Source organism: Hippopotamus amphibius, chromosome 2 (assembly GCF_030028045.1).
Source record: "Hippopotamus amphibius kiboko isolate mHipAmp2 chromosome 2, mHipAmp2.hap2, whole genome shotgun sequence".
NCBI lineage: Eukaryota > Metazoa > Chordata > Mammalia > Artiodactyla > Hippopotamidae > Hippopotamus > Hippopotamus amphibius.
This window is the reverse complement of record NC_080187.1, coordinates 35,409,016-35,428,023: the sequence shown is the minus strand read 5'-3', so window position 1 is coordinate 35,428,023 and position 19,008 is coordinate 35,409,016. Positions and strand designations below refer to the sequence as shown.

Below are 19,008 nucleotides of genomic sequence, written 5' to 3'. Positions count from 1 at the left end.
GGATCCACGCCCTTCTCCCCTGAACCGTCCAGGATGTGCTGGTTCCAACCCAGGGAAGCCCCTCACGCTCTACTCCGCGCTCCCTGTGGGACGCCCTGGACAGCAGCATAGCTCCCCGCCGCCCGCTTCCCTCTGCCAGCTTTGTTAGGGGTAATAGCAAGCTTATCTGACAATGCTAAACACAAAGAACTCTCTCTCCTACGAGCCTCCCTGTCCCCACACACACACAGACACACAGACACACACCCCAAAACTCCATTTAAAAGGTCTGCTGCTTATTTTTTTCTGTAAAATGCTTTCATTCAGTCTTAAGCACAGGCGTTTATAAAATTTCGTTATTTTTATGGGAGGAACGAAAGTAAGTTTCAACTCTTAAAGGTAATAAGTGTAATAGCTCTCATTCTAAAAAGCATTCAACTTATATGTCACAAGCTTTTCAGCTTTCAAAAACGTATTTTTACTCTGTCATGTTATTTACAATCGTAAGCATAAATGGGTTTCAGTACAGGAACATTGTGTAAAGTTGCCTCATCAGAACTCTTTGCTGTTGGGTAGTTTAACCACAGTTAAAGCCAAGCTAATGCTAACTTGTTTCTGAGGAGCAGATTAATGATGATTAGTAGTGGGGAGGTCCCACTTGGAGGGAAGGATCCTGTAAAGATTACCCAAACACAGGAGGCCTGTAGTGTGGGACTTCAGAATCCACCCCCACTCTCTCATGGGTCAAACTGTTCTGCCTCAGGACTCTAGGACTTTAATCTGTTAATTTGTCCCAGATAATCCTTATGTATAGGAACAGATTACCTGATACTTTTTGAAACTTTATGAACTGAATCAATGTAAAGTGTTTAGAGTTTCTGTGTTGCTTACAACCTAGGACTGTTTCCTAAATCTTGTTCCCAGCTCTGGTAAGTTAAGACTTAGGAATTTCAGGTACGCTTTCGATTACAGTGGTTTCCAAATCTATCCCAATCTAAGAATAACCTGGACAACTTATTAAAAATGCAGATTCTCCTTCCTCACCCCAGGCCTCCTGAGTCAGAATCTCTGGCAGTGGAACACCAGAATCTGTGTTTTAAATAAACTCTTCAGGTGATCCACATGTAGCCTTGCACTAAAATTGGTAATGTAGTCAAAACCGAAGCTTTTATTTAAGCTATTAGTTTTAAAAGTTGAAAGCTAAATAGAAGTGCAACACATAGGTTTTCTGATGGTCCTCTCCTCACTGCTCTGTACCTCTTATTTATAGACTTAAAGCACAGACCACCATCAATCATTTGCCTTGTACAATTTAAAGACAGTGATATTGGTTGAAACCAAATGTTTTTATCTTCTTTTACACTTACACAAATCAGCAACCTGCTCCAAACTGGCATTTCCACATATGGAAATGTCTCTTCAAATTTATCTAAAGTTCTTATTTGCACAGCTTATCTTCATTTTAATAACACTTATGATAATGGCTGCCATTTGCCAAATGCCTGTTATAAGCCAATTAATGTGTCAGGCACTTAATATGTATTATTTCTGCAAGTAAATTAAAACTAAACATTACACATGAGATAATTGAGGCACAGAGAGGTTAAATAAAGAGCCCAGAGTGACCTGACTGAAAAATGACCCAGGTGGGACTCCAGCTCAGATCTGTTTGGCCCCCAGAGCTCATGTACTTATTATGATAACTTTTTGTGTGCCTTTTGTCTCTGTGATTCATGAATTATTGATTGCTACCCTTTGGGCTTATCTGAAGGTTTCTGGAGTTCCTCCCAGAACCTCCCAATTACATACAGTGTTTGAATTGGCCTCTTTGTAGCTTTCTTACTGTAGTTCAACCTATAGCAGCTGTGTGTAGGTTTCCTGTACCTATTTTCCCCCAGTGTGCGCTGGCTGGAGAATCAGTCCAGTCTGGCCAGCCTCAGCCGAGCCGTGTGTTGCAGTGAAGGGCCTGCTGTTCCACTGGACTTGTGGCTGATAAACCTGTTTCAGAGGGTGGCTGGGTCTGCTGCCGGAGGCAGAGCCCGACTCACACCATTCAGGAGCAGAGGCACTTTCCTTTCAGACGTTATGAACAATCTTCCTTTCCTTAGTGTATTAATACTCTTTAATCATGTCATCAAGACTATAGGACTTTAAAATAGTCCCTTTATACCTAAACTCTGAAGCCTACGATTTTCTGATTTTAATGGTGATGATATAGGCCCAGAGAGGGAAAGTATATTTATGTGAATTTCTTTCTCACACCTTGAATTCCAGGTCTGAAACCATACTCTTCCCCCATGCACTCCTACCCTTTCTAGGTTCTTTATGTTGGGTGGCCGATTAGATTTTGTTTTGTTTTATTTTGGTTTTTTAATCTCCTTACTTGGCATAATTAAAATGACCAATTCGTGTTCAAAACCTTTTGTCCTCTTGTTCCAGCCTGGCTTCCCAGTCTGACCTTCTCATACACTCCTGCACACACTCTACCTTCCAGCTGCGCAGTAGCCACCCCGCTACACCACCATACCCTGCACAGTGCTTTTCTTCTCCTGCGTGTCCTCAGCCTGCCCTGGTCCCGCTTGCTCTCTCTTTCCATCCTCCACAGATGGACCTGGTCCCAAAAGCGTGGCCACCTCCTGTCTCCCCATCAGCATGAAGGGATCCACGAGCCTTGTCCTGATTGTCCTCCATGGCACTCTTTCCTCCTGCTTAATGGTAGTTCTCCTTTATTAGCTCCAGAAGGCCTGTAAAAGGGTATTGTGTGAACAAATTTCCATCAAATGAGCCAGTGGCAAAGCAGAGAACAGTAACCTTTGGAAAAAGAAGCAGCGGTCTCTTTACAAACTTCTACAGCAGTCTAGTTTTATATTTCAATAACCAATATTTGTATTAATTTTTCTTTTTATCAAAAAATGTTGCCCTTAAAGCAGATGTTGACTTTGTACATTTTTTCTTCTTTTTTTAATCCAATGCACATCCAGGTGGCACAGGGTGCTTTTAAAAGGAATCCTGACCAATGGACTGGTGTCCGTGTACGAGCTGGACTACGGCAAGCATGAATTAGTCAGCGTAAGAAAAGTGCAGCCTCTGGTGGACATGTTCCGAAAGCTGCCGTTCCAAGCAGTCACAGCTCAACTGGCAGGTAAGTCTGGAGAATTTAAACTCATGCCACAATAATAGGATATATTGTCTTTTGTCCTGGGTACAGAATCATTGGCCTATTGATAATTTGTATGATCTCTCAAGGTCATGCCCTCCCACTATCTCTGTTGTTTCTGTTTTTCCATATTCCTTTCTGTCTCTGATTTTATGTATATTTCTAAAGCTGTAATCTTAGTACAGGTGCAGTACTGCATCCTGCCTTCATTTAGTGTTGTTACTTTTTGGGTGATTATTTGATGGCGCTGATAATGATCTTTAATAGCTGCAAAATATTCTGTTTAATCAGTGTTTTCCTATCGCTGAACATTTAGGTTGTTTGTGCTTTTATTGTAGTATTAAGGGAAAAAAACCCACAGCTACATATACTAGCCAAAACAACCAAATGGAAACAATGAAACAACTTAACCAACAAGAGGAGAACATTGTGCAATTAATATTTCATAACTTATTGCATAAATTATAATGCATCTACATAATGGACTTTTCAATTCAATTATGAAACATTCCTGGGTCGTAGAACATGACCATTTTCATGGCCAAATGAGTTTCTATTTGCATTGCAACTAACAACCCACAAGTGTGTGATTTCACCACACTCACACCAGCCTACTGACTGTCATAAAATCTGAGGAGCTGAGTTAATAGGTGTAGAGTGGTACTTCTTTATGATACTGTCTGATGAGATTTGTTTTATCTTCTGTGAAAGCAGTGCAGATGTCGGTGGCCCCTCTGTGTGCCCTCTACCAGTAGGTAGCATGGGCATCTAGCTGAAGCTCCACCCAGAGAGCCGTGGTCACGAGCAGAGGGTGTGGAGGCCAAGAGGGCTGAGGGGTGCCCACACCTCCAGTCATATGGGCTGTGCGTCCCGCTGTGCTGGGATGTGGGGAGTTGTGGCCACGTGTGCTACCCTCATTCCTCACCCCTGCTCACCCCATACACGTAGCAGTGGCAGGACTGACTTCATCTCAGAAGTGAGAGAAATTATGTATATAAATTCTTCGTATTGACAGCTTTTATTAAAGATATATACGTGGAGAGAGAGAGAGAGGGCCTTATTTTGAAGTATTTGCCCGTTTCTTTGTGTCTCCTACTAGAATTCAGAGGAAACTCCCATGGTAGACACAGATGAACCAAAGATGGTGTCTTACACATGGTGTGACTACCATTGATCTGCTTTGACCTCAGACGTCTAAGTGGTTTCTTCAGAATTAATGGTTACATTTTTCATTTTCACTTTTTAATGTTCAGGTTTTGCTAACAACACATTTTGTCGAACATGACAGTCAAACAGCCCCGTGAATGAGTCTCCGCGAGGGAGGAGCGCTTGGCACCATCATCCCCACCCCTGGCTTCGTGGCCACTGTCACTGGTGCTCACTGTGCGTGGGACTCTGCAGCCACTTCATTTCACTGAATTCGTGCCTGTGCCGGGAGGGTTAGGCTCTGTTACAGTCACCGAAACAGCAGCTTACAGACTATTCTAGGCTTCTCTCGTGGGAAATTCTTAGTAATCAAAGAATTTAGCCCACTCACTACACGGATAGGTCTTTTATATTATGTGTGAAACTCCCAGACCATCATCACTATGGGGTATAATTTATAGTTTATCTGATCTAACGTATGTGAACTTAATTACTTAATTTGTGTTAGTTTAACAATATTTCTTGAAAAAATACATATTCTTGTCTCAATTTTATTTTAAAACCTAATTCAGAATTCTCTAACTTGAGCTCTCAAGTTTAAAAAGCCATGGGGATTTAGAAATGCGTGGGACTTAAAATTCATCTGGTCCAGCCACTTTATTTTATGAGAAGTAAACTGAGGCCTGAGAAATCAGCTGGTTTCCCCAAGATCATACCATTTGATAGAGGAAGAGCTGAGAATAGTAACTGAGTCTCCAGACTTTCAATCCAGTGCTTTTACCATGATGATCTTTGTAACTTTAAATACTGTAAGTGTATTAATTCTTTTTTTTTTTTTTTTACTATTTCTGGTTCATCAGGAAAAGAACACGCAAATAAGAGAGAAATGTCATTGATACTGATATTTTATTCTCCATCAATCTATATCTACATATACTTTAGGAAAGTGGGAAGTCATTATTATAACTTCATTTTATAACACAGCATTAAATCTGAAATGAAATTTGTGTCTGTAGGTGAAGGTTTATAGAATTAACCCCATTCAGAATAGAAAAACTATAAGCAAGACTGTTTTAAGATTGTTCAGCATCTGTTTTTCAGTTAGGCAAGTCTAACCTGGTATGTTTAAGCTACTTTGGGACTGAAAAATAGTTTTCCACTATAATGGATCAAAGAAAGGCTCATTTGACCCCTCACTGATCTTCGAACTCCCTATCTTTCTCTTAGGAGTGAAGTGTAACCAGTGGTCTGAGGAGGCATCGATGGTGTTTCGAAATCATGTGGAGAAGAGACCTCTGGTGGCATTGGTGCAGACAGTTATAGAAAACGCTAACCCTTGGGACCGGAAAGTAGTGGTCTATTTAGTGGACACATCGCTGCCAGACACAGATATCTGGATTCATGATTTTATGTCAGAGTATCTGGTAGAGCTTTCAAAAGTCAATTAATTACTGCTTCCGAGACCTTGACAACTAATTCAGATTTTTTAGCAATAACAAAATGTAGTAGGCTTTAAAAAAAAATCTTACCTCTGCTACATGGCTCTGACTGCTGTGGGGGATTGCAAAGAATATGCTTATGTTTGATGAAAGATATTTAACAAGTTTTGTTTTAACAGAGTTGACTTTTCAAAGAGAATTGCACTTGAATTATTACTATAATATTAGAATAAAAATGTTTATCAATATAAAAACTGACTATCTTATAATTCCTAGGCTTTATGATCTTAAGGTGAAGCATTTCCCTTTTTGTATATGTTGTCTTCCTTGCTGTGCTCAGTTCTTCTTCAGTTAGATTGAGAATTTCATGACTTAACCCTACCCTAGTGCAGTGGCAGGTCTCAAAGCAGGTGGTCACCACACGTGAAGTCTCTCCCGAGTCTTTAGCACATCAGCACTGCTCGTGGCGCTTGGAGGAACAGCCCAGGCAAACCAGCACATCCTTCACCCCAGATCACCCCAAATCTTGAGTGGCTTCTCATTTGCCAGAGAGTCTGGACCGAAAATCCAGGCCTTGACAGTCTCCCTGCCCAGCCTCACTGTCCACTACTCCCTACACCAGCCACACCGGACCTTCATCTGGTTCCCAAACCCCATGCACGTTCATCCAGGACGACTGATATTCGAAAGCAAGCTCACTCCCCTCCAGACCACTCCTGTTCTTTTCCCTCAGCCTGCAGCTCATTTTCTCGCACCGTTTGTCGGTATCCTCACTAACCTTCTAGGCTGACCGTGAACCCTTCCCTGGTGCCCCTCCAACTGCGCTCTACTTTGACTATGGCCCTTGTGATGCCCAGATCTCACCGAGCTTCACAGCATTTAACTAGTTTTCTGCACCAATCATCCCAAGTGGATTGTGAGCTCTTTGAGGGAGGGGTCTTAGTCATCTCTATCCAGTCATATCCTGGTAAATGTTTGACAACTGGTTCTGGTGGGTGTGTGAGTGTCCTGGGGGGAGTAAGCCTTGATTTGTAATGTCTGACGAGTCCCACGTTGTAAATATTCCTACTGTTGTTGAGTTCCAGCTACCAGTATATCATCACTGAATGTGGAACTGGGAAAAGATGCACCCAAGTGGCTCCTGTGAGCTCCAGGATGGTTACCCCTTAGTTTGATTGGGAAGCTCACATTTTTTATTTTGAACATATAACTAAATTTAAGCTAGTAGACCTCTGTGTGAAGATATGCATGAACTGTTGGAAATATGGAGTGGGTTTCAAGGGAGAAGACCAGCCCAGAGGTAAAAATTCTTAAAGTTATTTGCTTATTTTTATTTGAGAACATCTAGGAAAAGAACAGAAAATAAAGACCAGATGTTTTAAGTTTTTCATGTAAAATGTGTTGAAATTGTCTTTCTAGCTTTTTAAAATTTTTATTTAGTATTTATAATGAAAGTGATTCAAAAATCAGGAACGTTTATGCCAGTGATTTAAATAATCATTTATGATAAAAGTATTCTGACACACAAATGTGTAAGTGAAATAAAGTAGTGTAAATATTTTTTTTATAATGGTTTCTTTCCCTAACAACAACAACAAAAAACCCAACAAAAATCTTCAAGTGGTCTACAGTTAAGTGGTTTGTACTTCACGAACTTTAGGAGTGTTTCTATTACTCTTTAAAATAAAGCATTTAGTTCTTGTAACTGAAAAACTAATCTGGTGCTGAGACAGTTTGACAGGCAAACAAATGAGACTTGCCCCCCACCTCATACCATGTTCAAAAATCAAGTCCAGGTGGTCTGAAAGCCTAAATGTGAAAGGCCTCTCTAGGAAGATACCACAAGAAAATACCTTTATCATCCAGGAGGAGGAAAGATGTCTTAAACTGGACACACAAAGTGCTAGCAATAAAGGAAAAGACTTGATACACCGTTGACCCTTGGACATGGTGGGGGGAGGGCGTTTAGGGGTGCCAACCCTCCCTGCCTTGGAAAATCCCCGTGTAACCTCACGGTCAGCCTTGTATATGCAGTTCCTCCGTGTCTGTGGTTCCACGACCTCCGATTCAACCGTCCAGAGATGATGTAGTACTGTAGCATTTTCTGTTGAAGACAGTCCATTTATAAGTGGACTTGCACAGTTCAGACCTGTGTTCAAGGGTCAACTGTACTAGACAACATTAAAATGAAGAACACCTCTTCATCAAAGATGTTATGAAGGTGAAAAGGCAAAGCACTGATTGGAGGAGACAGATGATAGGTGATAGATGATCGATAGATAGTTGATAGATGATAGATGATGTATATTCAATAAACAAAAGGTTATCCAGAAGCAACATGGGCAATACATTTGAACAAACACTTCACAAAAGAGGAAATCCAACTGGCCAGTAAACATGAAAAGGTGCTCAGCTCATTAGGACACAGGGAAATGCGAATTCAAACCTCAATGAGATACTGCTACTCATATGCCAGAGTGGCAAAAATGTTTCCAGTTTTGTTAATTCCAAGTGTGTTGAAGATGTGTGCGCTTGTGCAGGAGGATACTGGTAAAAGAATGTTCACAGCAGCTCTGTTTGTAATAGTTAAAACCCAGAAACAACCTACATGTCCATTCATAGTAAAATGGATGTTTTCAAAAACTGTGGTATATTCATGCAATGGAAACCTCTACAGCAATGAGAGTAAACAAACTACAGTTATGTGAACCAGCACGGATTAATCTCACATAGTATTTAGCAAATGAAGATAAACTCTGGAGGAAAGAGTCAGGCAAGGAAGTAATTACCGTAAGAATCAAGAAAGTGGTCAACTTTAGGAGGGAGTTGTCACCCGGAAGGGCACGGGTTGGCTTTTGGGCTGCCGGCAGTATTGTTTCTTAACTTAGTGGTGGTTGCAGCAGGTGTTCTCATAAAAATTATTAAACCTGAACACTTATGTTGTATGCCCTTTTCTTAAATGTTTGATTCCACAACAAAAGGGCTTAAAATTCTAACTCAGAAATATTAAATCATTGCATTATTTTAAAATACATGGTACATGCCCCTTGAGAAGAGTAATCTCTTATAGTCATGAGGGTTTTGTAATATAGGAGTGTATTTTCATGGAACCAAGATTTTTAAAAAGGTGTTTCTCATTAGTAATCTATACACTAATATTAAAAAGTTTATATTAATAGGGTCTACCCCACCAGAAACCCTACCCCACCAGAAACTTTCCTATAATAATCCAAAGACACCTTACCTTCTGTCCACACAAATTCCTTTTTATGAGCCACTTTTAAAATTAAAATACTTGAAGTTTCTGTTTGGGTTTAAGTGGTTTGTTTTGGAAAATATATTAGCCTTTTAAGAAGATGGGGCTTTTGGAAACAAAAACAAAAACAAACAAATGGGACTACATTAAATTAAAAAGCTTTTGCACAGTGAAGGAAATTTATCAACAAAATGAAAAAGCCACCTGCAGAATGGGAGAAGATATTTGCAAATGATATATCCAGTTAGGGGTTAATATCTAAAATATATAAAGAACTCATACAACTCAACATTAAAAGAAAAAAGATTTTAAAAAGGGGAGAAGATCTGAACAGACATTGTTTTCCCAAGGCAGGCATAATACAGTAGGCATATGAAAAGATGCTCAACATCACTAATCAGGGAAATGCAAATCAAAACCACAATGAGATATCACCTTACACCTGTCAGAATGACTATTATCAAAAAGACAAGAAATAAGTGTTGGTGAGGATGTGGAGAAAAGGGAACTCTAGAAGAGTGTTAGTAGCAATGTAAATTGGTGCAACCACTATGGAAAACAGCATGGAGATTCCTCAAAAAAATTGAAACTAGAGCTACCATATGATCCAGCAATTCCAATCCTGGGTATTTATCCAAAGAAAACAAAAACACTAGTTTCAAAAGATATATGCACCCCTATACCAAGTGGGGAAAGCGGCGGGGGGGGGGGGTTGAATTGGGAGATTGGGATCGCCATATATACATTACTAATAAGGAAAAAAAATCAAATTGTATACTTTAAATACATTCAGTTTATTGTATGTTAATTATATCTCAATAAAAGTTCTTTTTAAAGAAAGAAAGGATATATGCACCCCTATGTTCACTGAAGCATTATTTACAATAGCCAAGATATGGAGGCAACCTAAGTGCCCATCAATAGATGGATGGATAAAAAAGATGTGGTCTATATACACTATGGAATATTAGCCATAAAAAAGAATGAAATCTTGCCATTTGCGACAACATGGATGGATTTAGAGGGTCTTATGCTAAGCAAAATAAGTCAGACAGAAAGACAAATACTGTATGATTTCACTTATATGTGGAATCTAAGAAAGCAAAACAAATGAACAAATATAAAACAGGAAAAGAGTTATAGACAGAGAACAAACAGATGGTTGCCAGAGAGGAAGGGGTTGGAGGGAGCAAAGAAATAGATGAGGGAGATTTAGAAGTACAAACTGCCAGTTGCAAAATAAGTCAAGGGTATGAAATGTACAGTGCACAGAATTTAGTCAATAGCTATATAATATCTTTGCATGGTGACATTGTAAATAGACTTATGGTAATCAGTTTGAAATGTATAGAAATATCTAAGCACTATGTTGTGCAAAAGGAATTATGTTGTGGGTTGTGTTGTAAGTCAATTATACTTCAAAAACAAACAAGCTCACAGAAAAAAGATCACATTTTTGTTTGGGTGGAGGATTGGATGAAGGCAGTCAAAGCAGTTGTAAGATGAGTAAGTGCTAGGGATAAAATGTACATGATAAATACAGTTAACACTGCTGTATGTTATTTATGAACGTTTTTAAACAGCAAATACTGAGTTCTCATCACAAGAAAATTTTTTTTCTTTAATTTGGTGTCCGAGATGATGGATGTTCACTGAACTTATTATGATAATCGCTTCATGATGTGTATAAATCAAATCATTATGCTGTACACCTTAAACTTATACAGTGCTGTATGTCAATCATATCTCAATAAAACTGGAAGAAAAAAAGTGGGACTTTTTTGGGGTTGTTTTGCTTATTTTAAGTCATATTTTGGATACTTCATTCTTCTAGTATAGAGGGAACGCATTTGCCTCTGTTGGAACTACATGTTCACAAAATGATCGTGACTAAAACTTCGGCTCAAACCAGACCTAGCTGGGCCGATAGGATGGGACTGGGGCAGGTGGTTGCTTCAATCAAAGGAGGTAAAGGTGCAGCAACCGCTTGGCTGGCTTTGCTCCATCCAAGGACCTACCGATTCTTACATCTTAGACCCCGCACGAATGAAAATCCTCTCACTTTTTTCAGATACCTCTACCTGGTAGAGGTGGGGAAACCGAGACGCAGACAGGAGGCGACGCGCACCCACTCGGCCGCGGGGCCAGGTTTCGGGGCGGCCGGGGCTCCCCCACAGCGGGCGTCTCTCCGCGGCAGGGGACTGTGCGCTGCGCCCCGGCGCCCCCGAGTGGAGGGTGAGGTAAGGAGGGAGAGGGCGGCGGGCGGGGCGGGGCGGGGCGCGGTGACAGCGCAGAGCCGGGCCCGCCCCTGGCTCCCACCCCCGGAGCCCACAGCGCCCGCCCGCCCGCCCGCGGCCGCCCGGGAGCTCGTCCAGCCCCGCGCTCCGCTCGCCCGCCGCCCGCGCCCGTCCGCCGGCCGCCCGCGCTCGCCCCGCCGCCGCCCGCGCCCGCGGCTCCACGGCCCGGTAAGCGTCCCACCGGCCAGGGGTGCCCCTCGCGCTCGCGGGGCTCCCTGCCCCCGCGCCGGGGCCCCAGCCATATCTGGGCAAAATATTCAGCTGTCGCCGCCGCCGCCAAGAGGGACTGAACGTGGCTCCCTCTATAAATAGCCGCCGCCTCGGGTTGCCTCAGGGGCTTGGGAGCCCGGGGGTCGCATCCGCGCCACCCGGCGCGCGTGGCCCGGGCCAGGGCGCCCATCTCCCTGGACCCCGGGAGAGGGACCTAGGGGCTCTCGAGGAGCAGCGCCGAGGGCTGGGGTCTTGGCGGGGCCGGCGTCCCCGCTGCGTGCTTGACTCCAGCGCGCGGTGGTCAGGCGCCCCGGACGCTCTACTGGGTACAGGTGCAGCCGAGCCCGGCACTCAGGCGCGGCCTCCCCTCCGGCTGCGGAGGCTTTGGAGGTGGGAGCGGGAGCGTACGCGCTCAGGTGGACGTGATACCCGGGTTCTCGCTGCGCCTGTGTGCGGCAAGAAAAGTTTCCCCAAACTGCGGGAGATGGCAAGCTTTAAAGCACCAGGGTAACGCGCCTTTCGCGCGGAGGGGGAAAGAAGAGGGGAAGAGCAGGAGTCCCCTGGCTATCGCCAACTCACTGGGGGGACTTGACAAGCCCCCTCCCTTCTCTGGGCCTCGGTTTCCCCATTTGTAAGGGCGAGGGTTGGTTCCCGCGATGGAGCTCTTGGCCAGGGCCGTGAGAGCAGCAGGGCGCGCTCTTGACCGCCGGCGCTCCCCCCACCTGTTCACAGGCTCCGGGCCTGGGACGCTGGGGGCACAGCCGCGCACATCCGGAGGGGTTGCGGAGACCGGAGACTTTGCCGGTCCTCTGACCTAGTAGGTGGCTAAGACCTAGTAACCCTCCGAAAGCCTGGGCCGTGCACACCCAGGAAGCGCACTCCACGGTAATTATGGGCATCTCTCTGCTGGGTGGCAGCCATCACCTTCGCAAAGTAGCTTGTGAGTCGAACAGCTTTAGATCCAATGAACTGGGCAGGGCTAGAGGCTCCAGTCCAGCCGCTCCCTGGCCTCTGTTTCCCCATCTATTTGGTGTCTGTGATGCTGCCTCGGAGCTCTGCAGCCACACCCTCTCCCCATCCCCATCTCTTCTAGCCTTAACCCTCTCAGACTCTTGGAGATGACCTGGTCTAAGCTTTTCCCTGTCTGAATCACAAAACCAGACCCTAATCCAGGTTCTGGGCCCTCAGCAGGGGCACCCAGAAAATTGCCATCTTTCACCCAGTGCTGACAAACATTGTGGTCCTGGCGAAGGGCCACAGAGCCCCCTGCTAAAGGTCATATACTGCTGGACATGCCAGGCAGAGTCTCTAGCAGCCTTTTTCATCTCTCTCCTGACACTTCCTACTGCTTAGGCAGGTCTTAGGGATCGGTGAGCACCACACCATCACCACCTTTTCTTTGGTCTGCTGCTGTCCAGGACTTCCCTTTGCTCAGACACTAGCGCCCTCATCTTGAAGCTGCATTTTTGTTTCTACTTTACTTTCCATCATATATTTTTTCTAAAGTCATCTTAAAGCCTCACAGATAGAATTAAGAGAAAACAGAGGCAAATAGTAAGGTTTTCATCAATTCGAGCCATGCAACAAACAGGCAGAGAGTGAAAGCAAGGAGTGTTGTCACTTAGATGTGTTCATTCTATTTAATGAGCCAGTCTTGCAAACCCACATTTTAGAAGATCTTGGCTCTTGAGTTCCTCCCAGCCTAAGAGGAAAGCCAGTGTCCTCCAAAAATAGCCTCCGCCCCACCTTATCAGGGTCTCACACTTTCTCCCTCCTGCAGGGTTGGGCTGCTTCCTGCTGCTCAGCAAAAAAAAAAAACCCACAAAAACTGAGAGTAGGTAGTGGCAGCTCTGAGGAATGGGCAGACCTGGAGGTTAGGACACCTGGCTCCAGCCCCAGCTATGCCACCCACTTAGAGTGACCTTGAGCAATGAGGGGTGGGCAAGATGGTCTCCAGTGGACCTGGAATTAAGAGGACTTAGCGTTTCCCTTGGAAGACTTTCTATCATGAGAAAAGTGAAGCGCCAGGGGTGAAATCCAGGGGAACCCACCCTGTGAAGAGGAAGGAAAGAGCTGGAGAAACTGGCTCCCAAGAGCCAAGGGAGGAGAGAGATTGGCAGTGCTAGTTGGTGCAGAGAGACAGAGGAGATGAGGACTGGGAAAGGGCCACCATGATTGGCAGGAGTCATGGGTGACTTTGGCCACGGCATTGCAGAGGGTTCAAAAATGGGATCTGCCACTGCTTTACTGAAGCCGGTGACCCAGCCTGTCTGAGTCCGTTTCCTCCTCTGTACAATGGGGATAATAATAGCATCAATTTCATATGGGTCGCTGTGGGGATTAAGGGGGATGATGCAGGGATAGCCTTTGGTCCTGTGCTTGGTACCTGCAATGATGTTAATACCAGCGAGACGAAGAAGAAGCTAATGGGAGCTGAAGATATGGAGACAGCCCACAACTCTTCTAAAAGATTGGAGAAGAAAGGAAGGGAGAGAGAAGGTAGTAGGAGCTGGAGACAGGGTCTAAAGAGGAGGCAGGGGTTGCTGGGCTGTGGAGTGTGAGAAGAGGCAGAGACAGACCCAGGAGAGGGGAAGAGGTGAAAAGAGCATCTAAGGGACATGCACATGGGAGGACTGAGGGCCTTCCTTAATGACTTGCTGAATGTCACAGGCTCTGGAAATAGGCTCTAAAATCACATTCCTCTAGATTCAGGCTGAGAAAAGAAAGGGTAAAATGAAGCCAGCCCTGGCTCAGACCCTGGTGTCCCCTTGGGAGACCTCAGTATCTGTGAAGGAGGGTGGTGATGGGCCACGAAGGGTGGTTTGACTCTGCCCAGGGGCCTCGTGACCTTGGCTTGCTTATTTCTGAAATGACATCATCTATCTATGACTCCTGCTGAGTCCAGTCATAATGGCCTTTTCCAGTCAATGTTTTGATTTTTCGGTTTTACTAATGGACCAGCCAGGCTGCCAACATCTCTAAAGAAGCCAGTTCACTTTTTGCTTAAAGCCAGAACACCAAGTAGATCAATTATTTGGCTGCTAGGAGCCATCATCAGTTTAAAGCCACGGGCGTGTTTGTATGGAAAAACATGAATCAGGTGGCATAATTTGGGGACCATTTCCTGTTTCTTGTTTTGTAAAATCCTCCTTTGGTTAATCATGATAAGACCAGACTCTCTTTGCTCTTAGCGATAACAAAAGAGTGAGCTCACTGGAGTCAACCTAGGACAGTCTAGGAGGCTTTCTTCAATCTTAGAAGGTGCTAGATCCAGATCATTTCTGATCTGAAAAACTAAACAAACCCAAGCATTTCTTTTGTTTCTCCTTTTCTTACACCTTTTTGTTTTTCTCTTGGAGAAAAGCAGATTTTTGAAAGGACTGTCTCTGTCTCAGTTCTTCTCAGGTCCTCAGACCTGTCCACCACTCACTCTGGGGCTTCTAGGGACATGGCCCCGGGGCTTGTTCCTAGGAGATGATTCTGGTGGGTGATGAGGCAGAAATGCCTCTTGGCCTCACTCAGCCTCCTTCATGGACTCATCTCTTCCATCCCTTAAATGTTAGACCACTCTCAACCCTATGCCTTTTCACCCCATGCCCTCCTACAGTCCCATTCACTCCCAGGGCTCCCACTACCCCCTATACATTCACAACTCCCAAATTCATGGATCTAGTCTGGACCACGGTCCTCAGCTCTAGGCATCTGTGACTCCAGCCTATTGGAGAAAGCCAAGAGGGTGTCCCAAAGGCACTTCACACCCAGCACACCCGACTCAGGTTCCCCACCCAGTCTCCCTCCAGGGTGCCCCACTCTTGGTTAACAGAAACACCTCACCCAGGCTCTGAGCCAGAAACCTCCCTACCTTTCACCACGCCATTCATTTGGTCAAAAGTCCTGTCAATTCTACCTTCCTTTATCTCTCTTCTATTCACGTCTATCCCCACAATCACTACCCCAATCGAGTACTTTGCCATCTCTCCCCTGAGAGCCTCTTCAGAGTCTTTCTGCCCCAATCTTTTCTTCTCATGCTGCTGTGAAAAGAGCTTTGTGAAACAGAGCTCGGACAGTGTTATTCCTCTCCATTCAGGGATTCCCCATTTCCTACCAGATTCCTTGGCATCCAACACCAGGACCATCTAAGGTCTGGCCCCACGCTACTTCTCCGAAGCCATCTCCTAACACTCGCCCCATGTCTCCTTACCTTCTGGCCATGGTGCAAGCATGTGTGACTTCATGCCTCACTGCCTTTGCCCCTGCTGTTCCTTCTACCTAGAATGCTGTCCTCTCCCTTCTCAACATGGCAGACTTGTAATCCTCCTTTAAAGCAAAGCTCCTCATTGCCCCACCTGTGCCCCCACAGGCCCCTGAGTGGACCTCAGAGAACCAGCCATAGTGTGTTCTAAGTGGAATCAGCTACTTACATCCTGATCTCTGGCTAGACTGATAGATCCTTGAGGGCAGAGCTCATGGCTCATTTATTGATATTTCTGCTTCCCCAGTGTTGAGCTCAGACCTCAGCGCTTGGCAGAGTTGTAAGTATTTTATGTTTTAATCAATGACTGATCACTGAATGAATGAATACGTAAAAGAATAAGCAAATGAAAGCCCTGTCACAACCATGACAATCACACAACATCATCTGCATGTTTTCCCCTCCCACCATGCCAGCAGCTCCACAAGGGCAGAAACCACACCTGTTCTGCTCCCCACAACCCTGCAGCCCCTGTCAGCCCCTTCACAATAAATAGAATGAACCCTTGATCTCATTTGAAACTCACAGTAATCCTGTAAGGGAGGAAGGGCCGGTATTATGACCCTTTTTTGTAGCTAGCATAGTGAACCCAAAAAGGAATTATTCCAGGTCATCCAATTGGGGTGTGTATTCCAGAAAAACCCAAGTGCTCTCCAGGGTTTGCTAAACTTGAGAAATCAGAGTCTTTGTGTTTTACACTAGTGCTTCTCCAGCACTGGACTCACTCAGGATCTTGTTAACGCAGATTCCAGCTCAGCGGGCCCAGGAGGGGGCCTGAGGCTCTGAATTTCTAATAAACTCCTTATTTCTAATAAGCTTATTAAATAACAAGCTTAATAATTCCTAATCGCTAATACACATCTCATAACGTGAGGCTCAACCTGCATATGCTGACCAGCACACTTTGAGCACCAAGGTGAATGCTATTTATCTCAAAGTTTTCCCTTGGCTTTTGCATTAAGATAGTGTTTTTATTAGAATCTGCAAATGAATTCATTTAAGCCTTGACTCAAAATAAAAAACCAAGGGCTCTTTCATTTGGTTGGTTGGTGAGTTGCTTCCGCTTTGTTTTTGTCTTTAGTGAACACTGTCTGGGGCATGAGGAGCAGGATGGGGCCCCTGGCAGGTGCTAAGAGAACTCGGTGGAGCACATGGTGGTCTGGGGGCGGGCCTGTGGTGGGTCACGTGGGAAGGCCCCAGTAATAGTATGCACAGGGGGCAGGGACTAGCGAGGGGGCAGGTGATAGGAGGTGGGGCTTGGGAGCACGTGGCTGGAGCAGGCCGGCAAAGAGGAAGCCCCAGGGATGGCAGGCTGCTGGAAGGGTCAGGCTTGCAGCTGTGGGTTCTTTCCACCGTCTTCTACCTTCCTGCCTTCTCCTTTGCTTTCTGGAGAAGTTTAGGCCCAAACAAGGCTTTAAAGTCAAGCTGCCCAGTTCCTAGTTAGCCTAGAAACCCCCCTGCACACCAGAGCTCTAGGCTTCTGTGTCCGGTTGCCATTTTGAGTGCACACTGCTTACAGGTTTGCTATCTGTGAGTGCTGGGTGAGCACCTGGCCGGTGCTGGGGTGGGAACCAGACTCCTGCCTCAGAACCACTCAGAAGACAAGAAAGAGGAGAGCCAGGAAGGCGGACTTCCTCCATGCAAACCCAGGAAGATTTAACAAGTCAGACTGAATGGCAACATTGCATGCATTTGTTTATGGTTTTTATATTGCATTCCACTTACACCATTAAAAGGGTATGAGATTGCTTAAAATAAACCGGCACAGGCAATATAACTGGTAAGAACAGAAAAAAGGAAGGAGGGAGGGAGGAAGGGCAGAAAACATGAAAATGAGGATCATGAAACTGAGAATCTGATGGGAGGCATGGACCCTTGCTCCAGAAAAATGGGTATATCCATGCACACAATAGTTTGCATGTCATTTCCGTGGGTATAGGGGTTGCTCTGAAGACCTTTCAGAATGCCCAGCACAGAATAAGGGGAGAAAACATGCCCGTGTCCTAGCTGAAGACGGCAACTGTATTTGGACACTCACATCAGCTCTGAGATGAATCATGACAGCCAAAGGGGAAAGGGAGACACGATGAATTGGAGGCCACGTCATGCCTGATTTAAAAAGACCATCCTTCAGGAGAAAGAAATGTTTTCTTTGCCCTCATTCTCAGAATGTTGGGAGGCCGTTTTGCAGAGTGATTTGAACCTTCCTGGGTTCAAATCTAAGGCCTGTCAGTTACGGGCTGTGCAAACTTAGGTAACTTTTAACGCTGTGTACCTCAGTTTCCCCATGTATAATGTGGGGTTATTGTGGGGATCTCAGTTTACGCGTATATGAAGTGGGGTTGTTGTGGGGACTAAATTAGTGACTATGCGTAAAATGCTTCAGTCAGTGCCTGGAACGCTGTCAGTGTGATAAAAGTGTGAGCTGTTACGGGCAGGCAGCATGGAGCAGTGGTGATGAGTACAGATTGCCCGCCTAGATTCAAATCCCAGTTCTACTACTTACCAGCTTTGTTACCGTAATCGGTTAAATGGTGTCCCTGGAAGAGTCATGTCTACCTGGAACCTCAGAAGGTGACCTTCTTTGGAAATAGGGCTTTTGCAGGTGTAATTAGTTGAGATGAGGTCCTACTGGGTTAGGGTGGGCCCTAAACCCAGTGACTGGTGTCCTTTTGAGAAGCGGAGTGGACACACACGCAGGGAAGAAGGCCACGCAACAAGGGAACACATAACGAGGGAGGCAGAGAGTGCAATGATGCCAGGGAATGCCGAGGCTGGCCAGCAGTCACCAGAAGCTGGAAAAGAAAGGTACAGAGTCCCCCTCAGAGCCTGCAAAGGGAATCAGCCCTGCCCACATCTTGATTTCCAATTTCTGGCCTTCTGAGCTGTAGCAGGATAAACTTCTGCTGTTTTCAGCCATCCAGTTTGTGGTAATTTGTTATGGCAGCCCTAGGAAGCTGACATAGAGCACTGCATTTCAGTTTCCTCAGCTAAAATGGGAATTAAAAAGTACCTGCTTTACAGAGTTATTAGGATTGCGTGAAATAATCCACAGAAAGAGTTTAGCACTGTGCCTGGTATGCACTACAGAACAATGCTTGCTACTGGAGACTACAGTGACCTAATGGGCAGTGGTGGCCTCGAGGATGGTGTTAATAGCATTTTCTTGTATATCTACATTATGATTCATTTGCCCAGTGCCCTGTTGATGAACTTTTATGCGGTTTCCAGTTTTTTGCTAATATAGATAATAACCAGATAATTTGTACATA

The 19,008-nt window shown here is 45.0% G+C and overlaps 2 protein-coding genes across 6 annotated transcripts in view; both read left to right on the top strand.

Annotated features, from left to right (window-relative positions):
• The window catches only part of TDRD7 (tudor domain containing 7), an 86,962-nt gene extending 80,013 nt beyond the window's left edge, over positions 1-6,949 (top strand). For 2 of the 5 annotated variants that reach the window (XM_057723850.1, XM_057723846.1), the window contains 2 exons: positions 2,961-3,121; positions 5,510-6,947. In XM_057723850.1, coding sequence (XP_057579833.1) covers positions 2,961-3,121; positions 5,510-5,730 — 382 coding nt within the window. In that variant the 3' untranslated portion in view covers positions 5,731-6,947. Of the gene's footprint in view, positions 1-2,960; positions 3,122-4,235; positions 5,145-5,509 lie in introns of those variants that run through there. The other 3 variants (XM_057723848.1, XM_057723847.1, XM_057723849.1) reach the window with 3 other exon arrangements.
• A 4,383-nt stretch (positions 6,950-11,332) lies between these two features.
• The window catches only part of TMOD1 (tropomodulin 1), an 82,326-nt gene continuing 74,650 nt past the window's right edge, over positions 11,333-19,008 (top strand). The window contains exon 1 of the mRNA XM_057720161.1: positions 11,333-11,442. The gene's annotated coding sequence lies outside the window, so the exon portion shown is untranslated. The remainder of the gene's footprint in view (positions 11,443-19,008) is intronic.